General features: G+C 38.7%; 1 protein-coding gene and 1 pseudogene across 10 annotated transcripts in view; one reads left to right on the forward strand and one right to left on the reverse strand.

Moving 5' to 3' along the window:
* Nucleotides 1-22064, reverse strand: part of KLHL32 (kelch like family member 32) — a 234967-nt gene that overhangs the window by 50880 nt on the left and 162023 nt on the right. For 5 of the 10 annotated variants that reach the window (XM_007169672.3, XM_028163403.2, XM_007169669.3 and 2 more), the window contains one exon: nt 2049-2775. The exons of 3 other annotated variants lie outside the window; for them this stretch is intronic. In XM_007169672.3, the coding sequence (XP_007169734.1) occupies nt 2049-2775 (727 nt within the window). Of the gene's footprint in view, nt 1-2048; nt 2776-22064 lie in introns of those variants that run through there. 2 more of the 10 variants (XM_007169673.3, XM_028163404.2) reach the window with 2 other exon arrangements.
* On the forward strand, nt 9782-9890 carry LOC114236258 (U5 spliceosomal RNA; annotated as a pseudogene).

Raw genomic sequence — 22064 nt, forward strand, 5'->3', positions numbered from 1 at the left:
GATATAGCAGTATGGACTGTAATAAGTTGATACATTTAATACAACGGAAAAGGAAACATACAGACCCATATGGAAAGAGAAGTCAGCTTGATACCAGGTTGATAGATCTAGCCAGGCTAACATAAGTTTCAGTGCTTTCTCAAGGCCTCACTAAAGAAGGTATTAAGTAGTCGTATTTTTAAGACTATGTAAGGGAAACTCCAGCACTTTTTTTAAAAGCTAGTTTTATAGCCCAAAAATAAAAGTAAGTAAGGAATAATTATTAAACTAATTATGAGAAATGTATACAAAATTTAGAAAATGCAATGCAAAATTTAGGAGTGCAGTACCTTAGCAATATATGAAAACTAAATGAGTCAAAGGAAGGGATGTAAGTTGGAATAAAATATAAATTATACCGATTTCATAAATTCATCACTGTTTTGTTATCTAAGTCAAGTACAGATCCGTTCCTTCTAATAGCAAGGATTTATTTGCAGCCAAGTTTAAGGTTTCTTCAACAAATCTAACAGGATACAGTCCTGGTAGCTTTTTTCTTAAATACTGAAATATATACTTAAAGAAAAAGGAACAAGTCACCAGATAAATGAGGTCTTTATCTAAATATATCTACATATACTAACATACACACTCATATCTAATGTTTATTTGGTATACAGGACCAGTAATTGTTGGATACACCTCATTTATCCTCTTTCCTAGTCCCAACCTTAACTTCATTCATGAATTATTGAGCACTTAAACCCAGACATGAGCTAGGTTTCTTCAATAAAAATCAGTGAACTGCCAATAATTGAGGCAAGAGGAGCCAAGACTACAGCTGTATCCCTGGTTATTGAGGATAGCAGAAGGAAAAATGGGCAGAGTCCAATGAATTTACTTTAAGTGCAAGGGGGAATTTTGTCAGAGCAGATGTTAAACTAGAGAAGACTATTGAAGGAAGCTTATAAGTCTTCACAAGTATACTTAAAAGTGATTGATTCTTCTGAGTACAAACATCTCAAAGTTACTCTCAGTATTTAAGTTCTTTGATTTTTCTATTCCTCTTTGTCCTTGACATAGAAATTCAGCGAGATCCACTTGGGTCACAAAATGAGTATCCTCCAGCTGAGAGAAGATGCAACTTTCTTCCCTAATAGGCAAACCTTTCAAAGGAGGACATTTGAGGACTTTCCAATAATAGGATTGGAAACACAAGGTGATAATGTGATGTCAATAACACAAGCCTCACAGGCTCCTTCTGTGCCAGTGAAAAGTCAGCCATGAGGGGTTGGAAGCAGCATGTGGGTGTGAATGAAACAAGACTGGCAATGAGTAGATAACTGCTGAAGCTGGGTTATGGGCACGTGGGATTCATTATACTAGTCTCTCTCCTTTGTTCATAATCAAAAGGCTTCAAACAAAACCAAAGACAAAAAAAGTAAACCAAAATAATCAGAACCCCCAAATTATCAGGAAGAATGGGAGAGTAAATAGGAATAAAGGATCGGGATGGCATGAGTAACTACAATTCGCAGATAACAGAAAAACATTATTTTAGCCAATAACTTAAATCCCTTCCCTCAATGCACAGCATGGCTCCTACCTGGATCTATTCCCATTGCTTTACTCATCCAAATGGATTAACTGGGCTTTTACTTCGCCTGCCCTGTCTTTGATAGACTGGCTCCTAGTCAGGCAGCCCAAGGTGAAGGGAAAAGCCAAGGACCTGGATAAACCACCAGGGGTGCAATACCGTCCATGAATATCAAAAACTGACAATCTAAACAATAGAAGGTTTGGTAGAAAAAGAGATGTGACAGGCCACTCATTTCCATCTTGAAATTTTACTCCACTAATCACTCAGAAAGTCACAGAAAGGTCAATTACTTCCCCATACACCGCTCTCTACAGAATGGTGCTCAATAAATGACTGTTAATTAGCTAAAATGGCATCCTTGGCTGAATCGTTCAGATACACACGGCCACCACTACCAAAGCCTGACTTGTCAATTTATGCCGCAGTGAAAGTGTTTTGTAATAAATCCAACGTATGAGGCATGTTCTACCTGATATCCAAAGAAGACCATCAGCCACATAGCCAGCGTGACAGGAGAGGGACCGGTCAAAGGACTGGACGAAAGTCCACTTGTTCTTCTTGGGGCAATATCGCTCAACGGTCGGCAGAACCTGGCGCAGTTCATTTCTGCCCCCAGCCGCATAGAGGTACTCATCCATGGCTCCCAGAACGAAATGCTCCCGGCAGTTTTTCATGGGTGCTATCTCCGCCCAGGAATTAGTGCGGGGGTCATAGCGACAGGCAGTCCTCACGGCACACGTCCGGCCGCTGGCATGCTCGACTTCCCCTCCTGCTACGAACAGGAAGTCCCCCATGACCGCCACGCAGTGGTGGCTCCTTCCCACGGGCATGGGGGCCAGCTCGCTCCAGTTGGCAATGGCAGCTATGAGGGCGTTCTCCTGATCCACGGGATTGAAGTACCGAAGCTCCTTGACTTTACAGACCTCACGCTTCTTCCCACCAATGATGTACAGAGTATCTGACTGGAAGCGCGGTTTGGTCCTGCGAGTCTGCCACACGGGCTGTGCGTAGATGCTCTGGTGGTACTCCAGGGCCTCGTTGACAAGTGCTGTTGCGGTTTCACTTGCCTGGACGAGGGGGTGGGACAGGGCAACTGTATGGAGAGTGTCCACATCCATCAGGCCAAAGCGGATGTACTGCAGGAGCTCATCCATGTACTGGTAATGGCAGCTGTGTTCCAACCACCTCACAGCTAGCTGAAACAGAGGCAGGGAGGTGGAGAGAGCACAAAGGTAAGAAAGCGCCAAGGCAGTGTAGCACAGAGGCCGGCTGCCATGTATCCTTTCAGACTCTTAATAACACTTTTATTTTTTCTTACAAACCGTGGAACACTCAAACATTGTTATACCCAGTCGAGGGATTTTTTTTTCCCTTTCTGCATCAGCAGAGACACAAAAGAACTCAAAACACTGTTGGAGAGATTAGGAACAATGTTAAGCAACACTGACAAGACTTAAAGGATCATCTGAGGTGAACAACAGTTACTTTTCAAAGAAGGAGAATACGGTTGTGAAACAGCCTGTTTCCTCAGGTTTCATGCATAAGAGGCTTGGTCCGCCCCACCACCAGGATATGTCAACGGTGAGCCATGTCATCAGTTCAAGCAACATATGTCAACCTGTGAGTCAAGGTGCTGTTATCAATACGAGTAATGTGAGAAAACATGTGATCATCTGAGACCACAGGGTGCACTTGAGAGAAAATCAATACGACACTAGTAGCAAGATTTAGAAAGAAAAAGGACTTTTTTCCCCCCTGCAACTTTTGTAGGTATATCAGTCAGGAAGCAAGAGAAGAAAAAGAAAGATTGCAACCTATCAATTTATTTCATTTTTTCTCAACTAGTTTTCATCTTGAAAACAGTTGTTGTTTGTATGTGTAAGATACGGGCAATTTGTTAGAGCCATTTTCATAAAAACAGGATACAGAGGAGATTATCTTTGTATTATGGACACAAGAGCAGAATGTAATCCTAACCTTTTTGATTAGGTCTAGATCTCTTTCAAGAAGGAAAGGGGTAAGAACTTTCGGCTACAGACAAATAGAATTTCTTAAAACTAAAGCAGGTGCATTAAGTTATAAATAACAAAATTGAATAGTAGTTTAGAAAATAATATCAACAAAAAACCAATTCATGTTATGGAGCACCTGAAGTAATTTAATTAACGTGACTTAATATTTAAGTTTGGCAAAGCTTTCCACACATCGGCATAGAGAAGTATATCTAATATCTCCAGTCAACATATTTGATAGAATTTATTCTTAGCAGTACCTATATTAAACTAGATCTCCTAAGCATATAAATGTGGACCTGAAGCAATTAGCATAAAAAAGTAAAGAAAATACTGAATAATTCTGCTGTGTTTTACTTGCTTTCTGACCAGTGGAATTGGGGTTCTGGGCTTCCCTTTTCAGCTGATTCATTGCACTGGGAAAAATGTCTACGGAGAAGACAGAAAGAAATGTAGTGCCCTCAGACCATTACTCCTTGACAAACGTGAGCTGGGTTTTCATCCTTGTGAAAAGGATCACTAAACTCTCTGAAGCATTAGATGATTTCAGGCTTTCAGAGTTTCTGTATCCATTTGACAAATGGCTCTAAAAGGCAAGGCATATTTTGGGCATGTCTTTTTAGTTTTCCAGATGAAGAGAATGTAGCAAGTGAATTTGCTTCCAATATATACTGACTTGCATCTCTAAATGAATAATGAGTGAAGAGAAATGGATAAAGAATGTCACTGGTTGCCAGGTAGCCTACGGATGCCACGGAGGCAGACACAATGGAGGGCAGATGAGTGACACTCTGGCTGTTTTTCTAGAAACTAGTATTTTTTATTTAAATAAGATACTAACCTGATGAAAAAAAAATTACCTGTGTATGGTAACACAGTAATAATCAAAGATAGTGCAGAAGAAAAATGTCACTCATCAATCACCAAGTCTCTGCCGGAAGTGGAGAGTTTTCCCACAGGCAACATCCTGGTTTTTCTCCACCCTAATTTTAGAAGTTTCAAGAGATGGGTTCCAATTAGAATTCTACAACTTAATAAATGATTTTCCATTCTTTGCCCACAGAGCTTTCAAAAGTTTTCAGGGATAAAGTCATCCCACTCAAGGTTACTCCTTATGCACAAGGTAAAATTTTCTGAAACTTAATCTTTCATATTGCTCCTAATTTGAGTAATTCCAGATGGTACTGCTTTGTTTTGTAACGAATTTCTTAGCATTCTGATATCCTAATGTTTCTGCATCTTGCATATGGATACTACAGGAAAACAGCATTGGAGAAAGAGCAAATAAACATTCATGTCTCTATAGCCTCTTTTTATAGCACAGTGCTGCCCATTTAATTACTTTTCTCCTTCCTCATAAATCAGTTCTTCCTATGCCCTAATCAATCTTCTAGCCCATCTCTTAACACTCTCTGATTTACTTTTATCTTTCTAGCAAACAGTGTCACTTACTGTATGAAAGATATACAAGCCACAACTAGACTCTGCCTTTAAGAAAATTTCTAAGGAATCAAACTTGCAGTGGAACAGTGACCACTGTGACCTATCTCTGACTCATTTCTGGCTTTCTGTCTACTTATCACCCCTTACGTCGCAATATCATGATGGTTTCCATGTTCAATTTCCCCAAATACTATGTATTACAGAATACTTTATGAACATACATTTAGTTTGCATTTTCTGGGATAATGTTTATCTTATTTATTGCCAGTATGTCTAACTTCTCACATTTTTCATATAATTTTCACACATTTATTATTTATAAATATTTTCAGACTACACAAGTCATTCATACTTGTTGGGTTTATCTTTTCTCCAGATCAAAGGTAAATATAATTTACAATTCTGCCAACTTTGAACCAATCTCACCTGGATATAATATTATTTACAGATTTAAATCCAGTGCTTCTCAAACCTAACATGTGCATGAATTACCTGGTGTTTCTGGGCAAAATGCAGATTTTGATTCAATAGGGAGGAGGAGGAGGAGGGTTGCAAGTTTGCATTTCTAACAATCTCCCAGGCGATGCATATGCTGCTAGCCCATGGACCACGTTTTGAGTAGGAAGGTTGTAGACAGATTCCCATTTATGAGACTGTAAATTGCTGCTTTATAAAAGTAAACTAAGTCAGTTGTTTCAAATTTTAAAAGGCTTAAATTAAATGAAGTGTAAGTAGGATGCTTTAGTAAAGATATAGGGCATGTGTAGCTAATACCATAGGTAAGACAGCATATTTCCTTTGTAGTAAGATATGGGTAAGCTCTCACTATGGTAAGACAGCATATTTTGAGACCTTGGCTCTATAAATCAATGGCTGATTCTGATAGCATAAAAGTAAGTCATATAAAAACTCTGTGCAGTTTTGCTTTTGCAATAATACATAAACAAAAGTAAAAGCGTTACTGTACTCAGTTTTTACTTTGGTGAAAATATCAATGGCTGATTCTGATAGCATGAAAGTAAGTCATATAAAAACTCTGTGCAGTTTTGCTTTTGCAATAATACATAAACAAAAGTAAAAGCATTACTGTATTCAGTTTTTACTTTGGTGAAAATATAAAAGAGAAAAATCACTGAAATCATGGATAACTCTTACTTATCCAAACAATGGAAGAAATGTCAAAGAAAATCCAAAACAATGGGCTACCTCAAAAACACTTCTACACCGTGAACCTCACCAGAGCACTATCCATTGCCATGCTGAATTAAGGGCAAGGTGGTAGAGGCAACCCTGGAGCCCATTTTAAGAGGTTTAGAAACTACAGTAAACAGAAGGCTGATTCATCATCAGGGCATCATGGAACACAAAGACCACAGCTAGCTTTGTAGTGTATTTTGTGGCTTAATGTTTGAAAATGTTTATTCTGGGAACTTTTGGCTTTTAATGCTACTACACTTAGAAAGCATAACCCAGGGAAGGCTAAAATCCTATTCTACCTTACTTATTCTGGCACACTGACATCCCCATCACCCTAAACTCTAGAATATTTTAATTGGGTGGGGGGGAATGGAGCATATAATGAAAGTTTTATCTCAGACTCTTTAGGTGACAAAGCCAGCAACAGTGCAAAAGAATTCAAGGATTCAGTTTGGGGGGGACAGATCAAAGAGTACTTAGGAAACAGGGCAATTAGGCAAGATGTTTCCTAAACCATCTGAAACACAGGGACTGTCATCTCCAAAGACTACAGGAGATCTCCCAAGCACCCTACCTAACCCAATCTAGTACACCTTACCCTGATGGAGAATTGTTCCTTCCTAAAAGGAGCATTGGCTACAGCTTATTCCAACGTCAACTCATCTTATCCTCAGATTCTTGATAAGAACAGTGTCTGGCACGTAGTATGTTAAACATAATTGTTGAATAATGGAAAATCCTTTATAACTATTCTTAGGCTATTTGTCATATTTCTCTTGAACCAACAACATCAGTTCCTTAATATATTTATTTATCTATCTATCACAGTCTTCAATTTCCTATTTTATTATCTCATCTTTGTGGCTTTCCTATAAAGTCCTTATAAGCTCACAAAACTCCCCACGGCAGCATGCAATGTACTGGACTTACTTATATAAGGCACTTGTTTTACTCCCTCCATAACTGGTGCTGGTCACCTCTATTTGACATTCTTGGCAATGCAATGAACATCGTAATCTGTTAATCCCTCAAATATAAAGTATTAGGGCAAGAAGAAATTTTAGAGTACTTTTGGTTCAAGCTTCTCAATTTTACTAGTAGAAATTAAATCCAGACAAGCTATTTGACTTACTGCAAGTCATGCAGCTGATTAACGGAAAAGCTGGAACCAGAAATCCAGTTTTTAAGTTATATAATGTGCTCTTCTATTATATCATATCATCATTATTTTTCCATCAATAATTATTTTAAGGTAGAATCCAGGCACTCAAAACCAAATGCACTCAAAACCAAACTTAATGTCCATATTGTCAAATTAGAAAAATAAAGTCTGTTTTTTAAAAATGTATACTTTGCTTCTAGATAGGTGACAATATTTTTCAATGAGTCTCATTTATGGATTACTTTTGCATAAAAACCATGCATTTAATTGTATGGATTAAAGAGTTTGTAAGTAAAGAATAAGTCTTTAGGGGAAAGGGCATCCTTTGAGTATTGAATTATTGTTTCACTTTTTATGGGAATATGTATTTTAACTCTAGGTCATTCCTTGTTAACTAAACCTGGCTCAAAAATATATGGAAAATAATCCCTTCCTTTTAGTGTTCGCAGTGTATCCCCACTGATTGCTATTCTGTGAATAGAATATATAATATATAATACTAAATATAAAAGCATATAATTTTAAATTATGCAAAATTTTCTCTAATTCAATTAAAACATATAATCTACTCATATGTATTTCAGAAATATGTCAATTATATGAACGAATGTTACATTCCTAATATTATAAGCCCTCAAGTTATGATCCAAATTCCTTTACTGTTCTCGCTCAAACACACCCAGATAGAAGCTGCTGTTTTAAAATCTACCTCTGCTTATATATGTCCATACATATGTGTACTACCCAACGTGACCCCAACGCAATGCCAAAACAATAAGAAATTTTACACGCACATATTTCCTGGAAAATATATGAATTATGAAGTCATCTCAAATCCAAGAATACACATTAATGCACTCTTCCATAAAACTGCCTTTATATCTTGCAAACATATATTAAAAATGCCCTTTACAAAAGCAGGTCTCATCAGATGAGTGATTAAATGTCTTTAACTAACGCTGACAAAAGATAAAGCTCTTACAACATTGTTGAAAAGCAGTAACTATTTCTTTCTCTTGGTTCACAAGAATTCGTTTTCACTGAAGAGGATATTCTCATCACAGAATTCCTCAGCCAGAGCTGAATAAGCAAGAACTGGTATTTTTGCCCACAGTCTGATTCTGCCCCCTTGGCCCGGGGCAGCTATAATTATTCTCCTGTTTTAAAACCTGGTTGCAGACAGCTTTGCTGAAGGGGCAAACTGAGCCCTGCCTTTTGCAGAAGCCCATGCTGTGAAGGCACAAGTGTCTATATCCTTGCCAGTCCTGTCATCCCACTGAGACAAGCCAGGGCACCAGTCTCCCCTCAGTGCCCAAAAGGCAGCACAAATTCCACAGTTCTGCAAATTCAGAAAGGAACAAAGGAAGGGCACAGGAACAAATCAGCAACCACCTGGCATTCTGGAAGCTCCTGAAGCTGATGTTAAAGAGCACTTGGGCAGCAAGGAGTGGGGAGCCATGAGAGAATGCTTTAATAGAATGAATGACAATGCACAGACAGAATTTTTCCTTTCCAAACAGAGGATCAAGGATGCTCACCATCTTCTAATCCATGTCCTCAAAGGGAAGTTGCACTGACTATTATATATTGCATTCAAGTACACTATCTCGTATATTATTTTATAATACCTTAAATTCAAATAAACGTAAACATAAAACTTTAGCAAGATACCCTTTTAATATTATAAAGTTTCTTTAGATGGTAAATGTGGAAAGTTTCCCTCCTGTATGTGAACAGGTGTTGAGACTTGCCATGTTAAACTACTGATACATAGAATCTCATTTCTTTAACGTGAGTCATGTTAAAGCTCTAAATAGTGACATATTAAACCAGAATAATGACTGACATAGAAAGTTCGTATTAATAAAAAGTGCACAAAATTTTATAGCCCTATTCTCTTCTTTGAGACCAAATGAAAGATTTCTGTTCAAAAAGGCAACATTCCTATCTAAAGACACCAGAAACTAGGAACATAAGATCAGGGTATGTTGCTCTACCAGAACAGTGAAAATGGTACCATGGAGGAATATTAAAAATTATAACAGTGCTCACTTGAGTGCTGTAATTAAAACTGTGTCAACATTTTGCTTGTAAAACAGATTTTTCAAGGGAGGTTGTATATTAACCATTATAGCTGACTACAAACTTATATAAGACACATAGGCTATTTTTTCCTCTAACAAATATATTTCAATAGAATCAAATCTGATGCGGTCCCAGGTTCATATACTGTCAGAAAAAAAGACCTGACAGATTTTAAAAAGAATATTCAGCTTAGTAGATATGACAATAACACATATTCTTTCATTGTTCATTTAAAACTTTATGAAGCTGAAAGACTGACAAATGCTCTTATTTTCACCTTTAGCAAAAAATTTGTGCTTGATAATACTCTGGTTTCTCTTCAGGTTGTATAAATCTTTTGCCTTTTACTAAAGATTTCCGTGGAAAAGAACAGTTATGAGGGGTTTTTTTAGGGGTTTAAAAAAAAAACCATGATGTATACAACTTACCCTCAAATGGCCCAGGAAAAAAAAAGCACACATGTGCGCGCACGCTCTCTCTCTCTCTCTGTTTAGATATCTATCTATTCTCCTACTGCATATATCTACAGATATTTATAGATAGATAGATATCTAGAGAGTGAGACAGAGACAGAGAACATATGATAAAGCAAACGAAGTAATTTGCTTAAGAAATGAGCAAATCATACGGGTGTTCTTTACTGTTCTTATTCTTGCAACTTTTCTATAAGTTTGAAATTATTTTTAAATAGAAAATTGAAAGGACAAAAAAAGTGCTGATAACCATCTTTAATACATATTTTTTTCAAAAAAATACATACTGCCAAGCATCAAAAGCAAGAGCCCTTGCAACCAAGGATGTCTCTTTCCCGTAGACAGTGATAAACACATAGCGATAAACACATAGGAACCACAAGGAAACCTGCCCTGAGGCATGCCACATTTAAGTTCCAGGTATTTGTGAGGGCAAATGCAAGTGACCTGAGCTGGTTCAGTCTTATAACACAAGGCGATCTTTTAAAAGGTAAATTGTGTATCAAGAGGAAGAGAAAACAAAGATAGGAAAAGAGATGAGGTTAGTATACCGTCATGTCTTTTCCACCTCGAGAATTGGCCACCAATTTGAGCTGATCTTTGAAAAGTCAATACAAAGAACAGCAAGAGTATGTAGCCAACACTGGACCAGTCATTTGGCTTCTCATCTGTAAAACGAGTGAGTTGATGAGAGAGTCTCTTTTATCTCTAGGATGTATGTCACTTACAGATCCACCAAAAAGTAATATTTTAAAGTAGAATCCTCATATACACACTACTATATATAAAATAGATAACCAACAAGGACCTACTGTATAGCATAGGGAACCATACTCAATATTTTGTAATAACGTGTAAGGACAAAGAATCTGAAAAAGAATATATACATATATATGTATGTATGTATAACTGAATCACTTTGCTGTACGCCTGAAACTAACACAACATTGTAAATCAACTATATCTAAAAAAAATAATAATAAAATTTTTAAATTAAAAGTTTGAAAACTTAAAAAAAAAAACCCATAAAGTAGAATCCTCCAACATTCCTACAGGTGGGAGAGACAATAAAAATTAATCACTGTGTCTAGTATCCAAGTCACAGATTTCTATAGCACAAATAGCTTTTATAAATCTCTTTTCAGAAAAACAAAGTGATGGTTTTTTTGTCTGTAATTCTGAACTCAACAGAAATATACACGTGTGTGGCATGTGAAAGTGCATGTGTACACAGGCTCACATAAAAATAAAATAATCTCAGCCAAAGAACACACATTTCAAGTTTGTAAGTGACTGCTTCAAGGTACTATTTATTTAAAATCCCAGAACGTGATTTTATTTAGAAATGAAAATATTTAGTAAACTATTCACATGAAATTTTACCTCAAGACAGTCTTTAAATACACCACCCCCATATCTGGAATATACAAAGCTTTTTATATAGGAAGAATGTCCGACAGGACAAGAAAAACAATCAACGTCACCTATGCCAAAGATGCTGCAGGGAAAATGGAACCTATTCCTGGTCTCCTCACACTTGAGCAAAATACAGGAACAATTAGAAATAGCTTCCTATAATTGCCTCCAGTGGTCTCTGAACCAAAAGATAATACTCATTCATCTAATCATTGATAGCATCAGAGTATCATTTGAGGCTAGACTGATGGGCGAGACTTCTAAGTAAGATATTAGTGATGCATATTTATATATGACGACCTTCTGGGTATAAAAGGTAATGCGGTCAGTGAGATATTAAGCTTATATTGTCAGAACAACACTGGAAAATCAGAGAAAACCAATTTGGTCAATAGAAGAAAACCCTGCTGTATCCCACTGGCAACAGGGCGTAGAAGTGACCCTAGCTGGGTCACACCACTTCACGTTATTTTCCAGCTACTGCATGCATTGAGGATGCATTATCAGGGTGAAGTCAACTGAAAGGACAGGGAAATCCTGATGCTCTTTTCTACCGCTAATTGGTACATGCCCATAGAGGTGCATATGACACAATGAAAAGGAGACAAGACTTGATGTCAAAAGACCTGTTTCTGTAACTTAACACATTTGAGCATTTATGAAAAACACAAATATACTGAGGCTCAGTTTCATCACCTGTAAAACAAAGATGATGTTGTTTACATCATAGGGTCTACATAGGATTGAATGAGATAACATGTGAAAGTGCTTGGTAAACTGTGACATTTAGACAATAAACAGAATTAATATGATGGCAATGCACCACCAAGAGATGGAGCTAATCCTCAACTCAATTATCCTTCTGAATTCATGATAAAGCCAGCACAGACAATTCTTATACAACACAATATTGTGCAATATTGACACAAATTTTGAGAGATCTCTGTAGTTGATAAGGAATTTGCTACACAGTATTAAATACTTCACATGCTATAAACTGATAATAAAAGCATGGCAGATAATCTGTTGCAGATTACAAACTAGCCCTTATGATAAGCCTATTTCCACACCAATGAATTCAGTATTCTAACCCAGTTATTAAACGTATGTGGCCTTGTTAAACCCCAGTCAGAGAAACATGAATGAATGAAAAGAGAGACACAGACATAAACCTACTTGTCTCTGCATAACACTCAGTATATATTCACTTTCTTTACTTGGCTTGAGTGTCCCATTAAAAATATTTGAATTCATGTCCATCAGTTCCTTCAAATCTCAACACAGTTAACTTAGTGGCAAGGAAAAATATATATAAACTTAGCTATCTGGCTTGAGAAAACTAAAATAATGATTGATTGAGTTGATTACTTTCTTCCTGTTTTGTTGCTCTGGGGTAAATGATATAATCATGAATCTTTTCTTTTAGTTTTTTCATTCATCCACTCCTCAATTTCTTATTGAGTGCCCAATATCTGTCAGGAACTTACTTGGTGAGAAAGAAGATCCTCATTGGTACACATATATACAGTCTTACTTGCCATTCACTTTCAAGCTCTGTTAATACCACGAAGCTCAAGGCTTACTCTTAACCTCAAGTGTCTTAACATATCCCTGTAAAATATACTCAGGGAGTATGAAATTAGGGGAAGAAAAATCCTACAAGTTTGGAAGATTCAGTCTATTGTAGGCAGATTTTCAGACACAAGCAAAAACCATCTTTTTATGTTTCCATTTCCCTCTTAGGTGTTTTAAATATTGCTGGTACATTTTTAAACTTTATAGTTTTTTTAAAAAGCTGTTTAATTTGTAAGCATGCCCTGGAGCATCCTGGGGGCATCAAGCCTTTGAATATTTCTTTATAAACTGATTCAATAATAATGAACCAATTACAGGTTCACTGGCACATACACTCCCCACCTGAAATGAAACCTTTAATGACCAAAAGGAGCTCACAGGCTGAAGCAGCTGCCCCAGGTCACAGATACAGAGATAGTCAAATCCCTCAAACAAGTGGTACTGTGATGAATTTAGATGTTCAGGAAGTACCTATGCTGCATTTCAGGGTTAATGTGGGCAGCCTTCAAGTAAAAAGAAAAGAATCCTCAAAGGTCACTTTCAACGTTAATTTAGAGCTACAGAGTACAGTGATTGGAGTGGGGAACCTAGTACCTGAAGCCCATGACTAAACACGGTCAGGGGCCAGACTCTACTATCAAGGGGATGGAGATGGTGGGCTGCGGTGCCAGGGCCTACACCCTCAGTGAGTTGCAAAGAACACACATAAATGCCATGCCGACCACTGACCTCCTTCACTATGTGAATTTCACCCTGCCTACTGATGCCTGAAAAGAATACTTCACACTGCGTTCTCCAACTTCATTTCATCACCCTATAAATAAGTGGGGAACGCTGAATCCTCTATTCGCACCTTGAAGCACCTTTGAGTATAATATACAAGTGATATTTCTGTCAAAGAAGATACATTCTTTTTAGCACAACGATGACATATTTTTGAGTGGGGGAAGTGGCTTAGAGAGCCAATTTATAATAGTCGTGTACGGAAAATGGGTATGTGGGCAGACAGGCCCAGTGCAGGAGAACCAGTGGCTTGACAATCTCAGAAGACCTGTGAGCGGGGAAGGGGCTGCAATGGGTGAGGGAAGGAGTACTAGAAGGTAGTAGCCGTTCCAAAGGCTGTCCAGTGAGGAGGAGCGTGTCTCAGTCCCAGGGCCAGGCACCCAGAAGGAAATCTGTGGGAATTATGAGAAATCACAGATCCAAGACATCTTCATAAGGTTAGGAGGAACAATGTGTTGGAACCTCGAAGGCGGAGACAGAAGGGTTGAAGAGGAAAGAGAAACTGGGTCCAATGACTGCCAGCCCTGCGAGCAGAGGAGATGCCAGCCCAGGCCGGGAGATGAGGTGTGAGACACTCTGAGGACCCTCTGAAGGGGGACATCACTGCTGAGGGGATGCAGTTTCAGTGAACAGAGTCAGCGTGAGAGCACAGTTCTGGGAATGTGGTGGAGAGCTTATGAGGACATAGGGAAAGTCCTTGGTTTTTGGATATCAGTTTTCCACAACAGGTAAAGGGTTCAACAGGTTGGGGGAAGGCAGAAACCCAGTCAGGCTTGGACAAAAAACAGTTTGAAAGAATGAATTATACTTCAAGAAGAAATTCTTTTCGTAAGTCTCATTAATTTGTAAACATAGTGAATCTAAAAATAAAATATAGATACCACTGTGACAAGTCACACTTTTTTTTAAATACCGAAAAAATCTCTCTTGATTGACTGATACATTTCACCCCTATTTAACTTTTTACTCCCCATTGCTGGAATAAAAACAAGACATAACTAATCAGTAACTTTACTAAGCATCCCTGAGGGTGATTTTATGCATGCTATCCAGAGAGCTAAACAAAAATCATCATTTGTGGTCTAGTGCAGTGAAGAATCTGGTGAGACTACATATATATATGCACAATCCTAGTCGCATATCTTTTAAAATATTTTAAACAGCACTGTTGCTTAAATAAGGGCTGCATTAAAACAGTAACTGGATTCAATGACTTAATTCATTTTTTGAGCCTCTTCACGTGAGACTGAATTATCGCTTAATGACTCTCTTTACCATTCAAAAACGAATAGCTTTTTTTTTAAAGCAAGAAATAAATAGTGTGAAAATAGAACACTTGAAATAAAATTATAATCATTATGATGCTGTCACTTTAACATCTATAGACTTAATTGTTTTACAATTGACATGTGAGAAAAAACGTCCAAGGCTAGGTAGAAATATGCTGCTGAATGTTCACTGGGGGAAAAAAACCTGAAGACAACACAAATGAAAAAGCAGAACAATGATTCTGGCTCTTAGGTGCCTAATCTAGGAGACCACTATGCACAGCTTGGAGACAGAATTAAAGGTTTCCTTTATTTCTTCTTTTCCTTTATTTTTCTTTTTAAAAGGTATGCATAAAAGAAGATTGTAATGAGCTACACATTGTAAAGACCAGCACTATTAGGTGCCTGCATCTTTTTTACCCTATGCTTCAAAAAGCAACAAGATTAGGCGCTGGGATTATACAAATTGAAATTTGCAACTTTTAATAACCTTCGTACTCCTGCAGACAAATATCTGTCTCCCTGGCTCAACCCCTCCCCCATGCTTCCCAAGAAGGGAAAAGGAGTCAGATGTTGCCCTTGGAAACAAGAATTCATCAAACTATTCCGAGACATGCTGCTGAGAGAAACATAAGGAGAATGGAGCTTTCAGTTCCATATATGCGCCCATTTTGAATTTACTAGCTTTGCTGGTTGGTGTAAGAAACAGGGCAGAACAACTGCGGGAGCTGCGGCATTAACAAACTGGCCAGAGTATCCCTGTCGTTTATACTTCCCCACTGCACAACCGGGATGGAAACATTTGCTCTATTGGAAGGCAGTGATAAGGATGGATTTCTAAAGTTTCCATTTTTAAGTGAAAATGAAAGAAAAATGCTCTTCTAGATGTGTTGTGCCTTTGAGCTCCATTTGAAAAAAGAAAAAAAAGAAAAAGAAAAAAGGCAGAGAAAGCTGCTGTGAAGGTCACCGAGTGAAAGAACTTCCTCAGGGCACAGAATAAATTAAATCCCAAGGAAAAAATAAAATGTGATTTCCAGAGTGTGAGGCACAAACTCCAAATGACAATGATTGACAGCCAAACTATATCCGTGCAATATCCAAGACTGCACGTTCTCATTTACCTCAGTGTAGCCAGCAAGCGCCCATTAAACATCCGTCTGATGCCCAAATTAACCTTCTTGGCAAACTGAAAGAGGCGCAAACTATCATAATCAACCTTTCATTATCACAGCAGCCTCTAGTTAAAGGGTCAGAATAATTGTGCCATCAGAGCCTTGATTGTTTTCAATCAACAGACGGCTGGAGTGACAGCTCGGTGATGGAGGGGTCTGATGAAACCGCACCAGGCCTAATCAGAGCAGATGAAAGGAAGGCATGATTGGTGCAAATGCACAGTCGTGCCTCTCCTTTTCATTTACAATCTGAAATTACTCTTAAATTTGTGGGGCTTTTTTCCCCTCCCTTATGAGTACCACTGAAAGAATGTTTGACTTATTATGAGTTCTGACGGTGCAGAGTTATAAAACACAGGTAGGGTTATCAGCTGAGGCTTCAAGTGGGTCTTCAGCATAATTCTAACCAATTCACTCTTGAAAAGCACAAAATGACTAAAAAGGCTTCCAATGACCTAACCTCTCAGTGCTGTTTGATTAAGAGACCCATTTATTCCGCTGGCATTCTAAATGATGAGAAGATAAAACCGAGGGCAGAAATACCCTGTAAATGTGTTCTCTCAACCCCTCTGCTCTGCTTACTTCAGTACGAGTTCCTCTGCCCCAAATCCTTACTGTTCTCGAAGAACACCCCATTAAGACCTCAAAGGAGCTCATCCATCAGAGGGTATGGATCAAATAAGGGTGGTTTTGAGTTAAGAACATGAAGCTATACTGGAAACCACAGGGGCAGGAAAGACTGGAACCCCCCAACCCTATGCTGATATCAAGAAGAATATTCTGGGAAAAGGAATAAAAATATCTGTGATAGGCCAGGCTAAATTTGGCATAAAAGGGATTTGGAGAAAATTGAGACAATATACAGATGCATTCATAGAGCAACAATCCAGACTACAGACATTAATATCTTTAAAAAATTGATGATGAATGAAATATACACTTGGAGTAGCAAAAATAAGTTCCTAACTTCTATTTTCTTCCTTAATCTTGGGATCGACCAGCCAATAATGAGAGTAATTATGATTCAGGTCAGTACTGCAAAACAAAGGAAAGTTTTTTAGCTGCAAAAATTAATATGCATGCAACCTGTGGTGTGCGTGTGTGTGTGTGTGTATGTGTGTGTGTGTCTACCTGCAAGCGTGTGTATGGTGTGAACCCCACCTGTATATGTGTAAGAGACAGCGGACAGGGTAGTTTTTAACCTCTCTGCTCAAAATTGTTACATAAAACTTAGGCCATTTTATTTGCTAGATTGTGAGTTGGAACGATACGATAAGGGTACATAATTAACAAAGTAAAAAGAATTATTAAAAACAGCCTGGAATTTTCCATGCAATATTTAGCAAAATTTGTCCCCTCATAGCTAGACCTCATTTTATGGGTTAATTGCTCACAGCAAAAGTATTGAGAATGCACAAAATTCCCATAGTTCTACTTACATGTAAATATACCTCAAGCAGGATATTACTAAATCTGTCATATGACTTTCTGTAGCATTTCAAAGTTTTCATTTTGACTGTTTTTATAGGAGACAATTCTCAAAGGAAGATATCCGGCACATGGTTAAAACACAAGTATTTTCCAAATCCATCCTTGTTCTCCCACCAATTCCTTAAGCACCCCATCCTTCAGTAGTCACCTTACTTCTCATGTGCACACAGGCGCCTCCAGCACGCTTTATCAATGACCGGGCTCTGTCATCTCCTGAGGGCTTCGTTCTTCTCCCAGTGTGGCACTGGCTTTTAAGGCACAACTTCCTTCTGCCCGGAAGGTAGTCTGTATATTGGTCAAATAGGAGTGGCTTTGGGATACTGACAGCACATGGGATTTAAAAGATTTCCTAGCTGGTTCACAGAACAGGGGGATGAAAAGCAGGCCGACCTGGGTCAGTACCTGTTCTAACCTCTTGAATCCAAGAGGTGTGGAATTCATCATTCGAAAGCACTACACAGCCCCTCTGCATGGCCTAAGTCGTACAAGACATGAAAAGAGCAGAAAGATTCTTCATGGGACCTGGCAACCTGACAAATCAACCCCTTTGTTTACTTTATTATTTACTCTTTCTATTGGGCTTCACTCCAGAGTATACAGTCCCAGCAGTCAGTGGGCAGAATAAGAAATCACTTACAGCCCTCGGCAGGTTCAATGTCATTCTCACAGCCGAACGGAGGGACGCCTAAAGTCTATCTGTCTCTTAACTAAGCGTCGTCCTTTCTGGCTGGAGAAGTCTAGTTTTACTTTCAGCTGTGAGTAATTTTCCATTGTGATTGGCTGACCTAGAGTCAATTTAGTATAATTTATGCCAAATTACATTGTAATTCACCTAGAATTACAAATTAAAAGCTATATTAAGAGCAAATGAATTAATCAAATTAATGATATTATGCTCACTTGTTTTAAAGTGTTAATAAGACAGGTCCTCCTAAAACGTTTAAACTTCAGCGCACCATCCATCACTACTTCAATTACCTGATTTCCTTGTGTGGCCAGAGGAGGTGGCATGTGGGCATTTCTCATCAACAAGAACACACACAAAGAAGATAAGTGCATTCAGCTGGCCCGGCTCTTTTTAGCTTCTGTTCTTGAAGCATAAGTAATATCTGTGCCACTTACTGGAACTGACTTGAAATACTTCCTATCGGGACTTCCCTGATGGTCCAGTGGTTCACCTGCCAATGCAGGGGACACAGTTTCGAGCCCTGGTCCGGGAAGATCCCACATGCCGCAGAGCAACTAAGCCCATGCACCACAACTACTGAGCCTGTGCTCTAGAGCCCGTGAGTCACAACTACTGAGCCCGCATGCCACAACTACTGAAGCCCACGCTCCTAGAGCCCATGCTCCGCAACAAGAGAAGCCACCACAGTGAGAAGCCTGCACATCGCAACTAGAGAAAGCCCACGCACAGCAACGAAGACCCAACGCAGCCAAAAATAAAGAAATAAATAATAAAAATAAATTAATTATAAAAGAAAAAAATTTTTAAATACTTCCTATAGACACAGGGGAACAATGCAAAAACCTGTGCTATTTATCTTTAGAACCCATCAAATATTTTTTTTTCCTAAGAGAATTTTTCTTCCTGGTTATGTTTTGTCTACCAGAATATTGAAATCTGTTTTCATCCCTCCAGTGTGGCATCTCAAGTAACAAAGCAGTAGTCAGATTAAGGAGGAGAACCTCACCACAGAGAATGCATTACTCTGTATTGTGGACACAAAAGAAGTCTAAGAATTATCTTTATCTCTGAAGGCAGCCCACGATTACTGTCTTAGAATGGCCACCTTTCCCCTCCAGGTGTGTTGAGTTGAGAGATGTTCTTCCTTGTTTTCACTTGTAGCAGAAGTCCTGGAGGCAGGAGTGGGAGAAGCAGGGTGTAAGGATGTCAGTATTCAACAATTAATGCCAAGGCTTCCCCAGACATCTCTTTGGAATACAAACAAGTCTAGAGCCTCCAGGTCACTCCACGGCTAAGTTTAGATCCTCTCCTCTAGAATGCCCAGAACAGGTGATCTCCATGGTCTGACATGACCAACTGGCATGAACACCGTGGCAAGCACTCAACTGGCTTGATAAGGATTCCTATAGAAATAGTTTGGCGATGCAGGACATGGGGCACAGGCTCACTTCTATTGGAAAGAGACTAACATTTATCAATACTAATGAATTAATATTTTTCTCCCTTTCTCTTAAACCCCATATCTAGGCCATCACCCAGCTGTCAATTTCTGCTGCATAAATTTCTCAATTTCAATATTCAGGTGTAAAATGAAGATATCACGATTAATCATTTCCATTTGTTCTATCCACACTCTAACAACAGTCTGCAGACTTCCCACCACGCAGTCTGTAGGGCTGCAGCAGAAATAACCACGCTCTAGGTTCTTCTTCACACTGATTTAAATCTCTTGATCGGATTTTTAAGTGATCCTCCCTTATGGGCCTTCTCTTCCTGCTTTACACTTTATCACTTTATACCCTGAAGGAATGAAAGGCGGTTCCCTACCTCTGCCAGAATTCTCCATTCACTCCTTCTCAACAAACCATCCAGAGCCTCAATTTTCCAGGCTCTGATAAAGAAAGACACTCAGCAACACTTTCTTGTATGACTTTTATTAGAGTCATTTTTGCAACTTCCCAGAGCTGCACAACAGGTGAAAGTGAAATTGGTAATTTATTAGGAAACGTATACTGCTGGCTCACTCATTACAGAGTAATATGATCACTTTGACTTTTGAGAAGATGTATCAGGTACTTTGAGTTTCTGTTTTCTTAGAGATTTGGAGTATTTGAAGAGAATACAGTGAGACCCACATTGAAACCATACTGTGAAGGGAGTCAACCATTTATCCTCTGTGAGTTTCCATTTCCTCACTTGTTAACATCTGGGTAATACTTGCCTTATCAACCTTAACGAGGCTGATGAGAGACTTGAATGAGATTATGTGTGCAAAAATGCTTAAAAAGTATAAAGCTCTCTAAGGATTGTAAAAATTATCATTGCTGCTATTATTATTGATGAACTTCTGTGCCTAGCCTCGAGGTTTCTACCTCATGTTTAACATATAGTTGGGTTTTATTTTTAAATCCCTGATAACCCAGGTAGCAGCAATATTACTGCTGGCTACCAATGCATAAGTAATATTTTCCAGTCATCTTTTTCCTTCTCACAGTAGCAACAACAAAAATATCAGTCTGGAAACAACATGAATCACAATGAAAATTAGAAGCAGAGAACATAAATATGTTATATCTCATAAATCACCTTGTTGTTCTGTTGTGCTCATTTTTTAAAAAAAAAGGAAGGAAAAAGAACTATTAACTCATGGGAACAGCAGCACATAAATACAAGTCAGGTCTCCTGTAATTTCTGATAATCACTGCCCCTCACAGCTACTTGACAACACACGGCTCTAGCGCTGAGAATCAGCTGGAGCAAAGTCCCTCTGAAATAAATGGGTCATGTGTCTCGCAAAGGCACACGATCCAGACAAACAACAGCAGGGCCACTAGTCAAGCTCCTCGGGGATGAGTCCTCCCAGAGGAATCAGCTGCATGTAGATCAGGACGGATGACTAAATATACACTCTGGCAGCTTCGAGCACCAAGCCCTGAAATAGCAGAAGCGCTCAGTGTCTAGCTGGGGGCCCTCCAAGGATCAAACATCCTCCAGGCACAGCACTATTTGGGATGTGAACAAACCACTATTTATTCTCTTCACTAACATTTAGCAAAAAGGAAATGGAGATATCCTCATCACATTTGTAGAAAAGACTGTAGCTACCTGGGAGGGAATGCCAGAAGTTTCAGGAAGAAAATTGAGAAGTGGTACACATTTAATTACTTTTAAGGAATGGTAAGTAAAAAAATAAAACGAGATATCATGAAGAAGCCCAGAAAGTGCCTCTCCAAAAAAAACAAACAAACAAACAAATAGTAATGAGACATGCATATGTGAAATTAAACTGAGGAAGGGTGCAGATATGATGAAAGATTGCAATTTGGGCGGGGGGATGAGGGAATGAGAGTTCTCAGGTCACAGTATTTTATTCCATTTCTCGTTACCAAGGTCCTAGCATTAAGAATGAGGACACCACTTAGCGGAATTTTTTGGTTAAATGGTCACCCGCAGTTTGATTTCTTTGAGGCTTGGACTGTACTACAGGGATGGACAAAGGTTTGCAAAGCTGTTTCGAGGGCACATACAATGAACAAGAATTACCAATGAAAAGAGCACTGAAGAAAAGGCAAAGGGACACTGGGTGGTGTTGAAATGTCCAAACAAAAGGATTTCATTTTCCAATCCACCCATATCATTTCAACACGGCCAAAATTAGCACAGAAATCACTACTCTTATTTGGCACAGGTCGGTCCCCACTGGGAAGGAATCGGGCGCGG

Source organism: Balaenoptera acutorostrata, chromosome 14, assembly GCF_949987535.1.
Source record: "Balaenoptera acutorostrata chromosome 14, mBalAcu1.1, whole genome shotgun sequence".
Classification (NCBI taxonomy): domain Eukaryota; kingdom Metazoa; phylum Chordata; class Mammalia; order Artiodactyla; family Balaenopteridae; genus Balaenoptera; species Balaenoptera acutorostrata.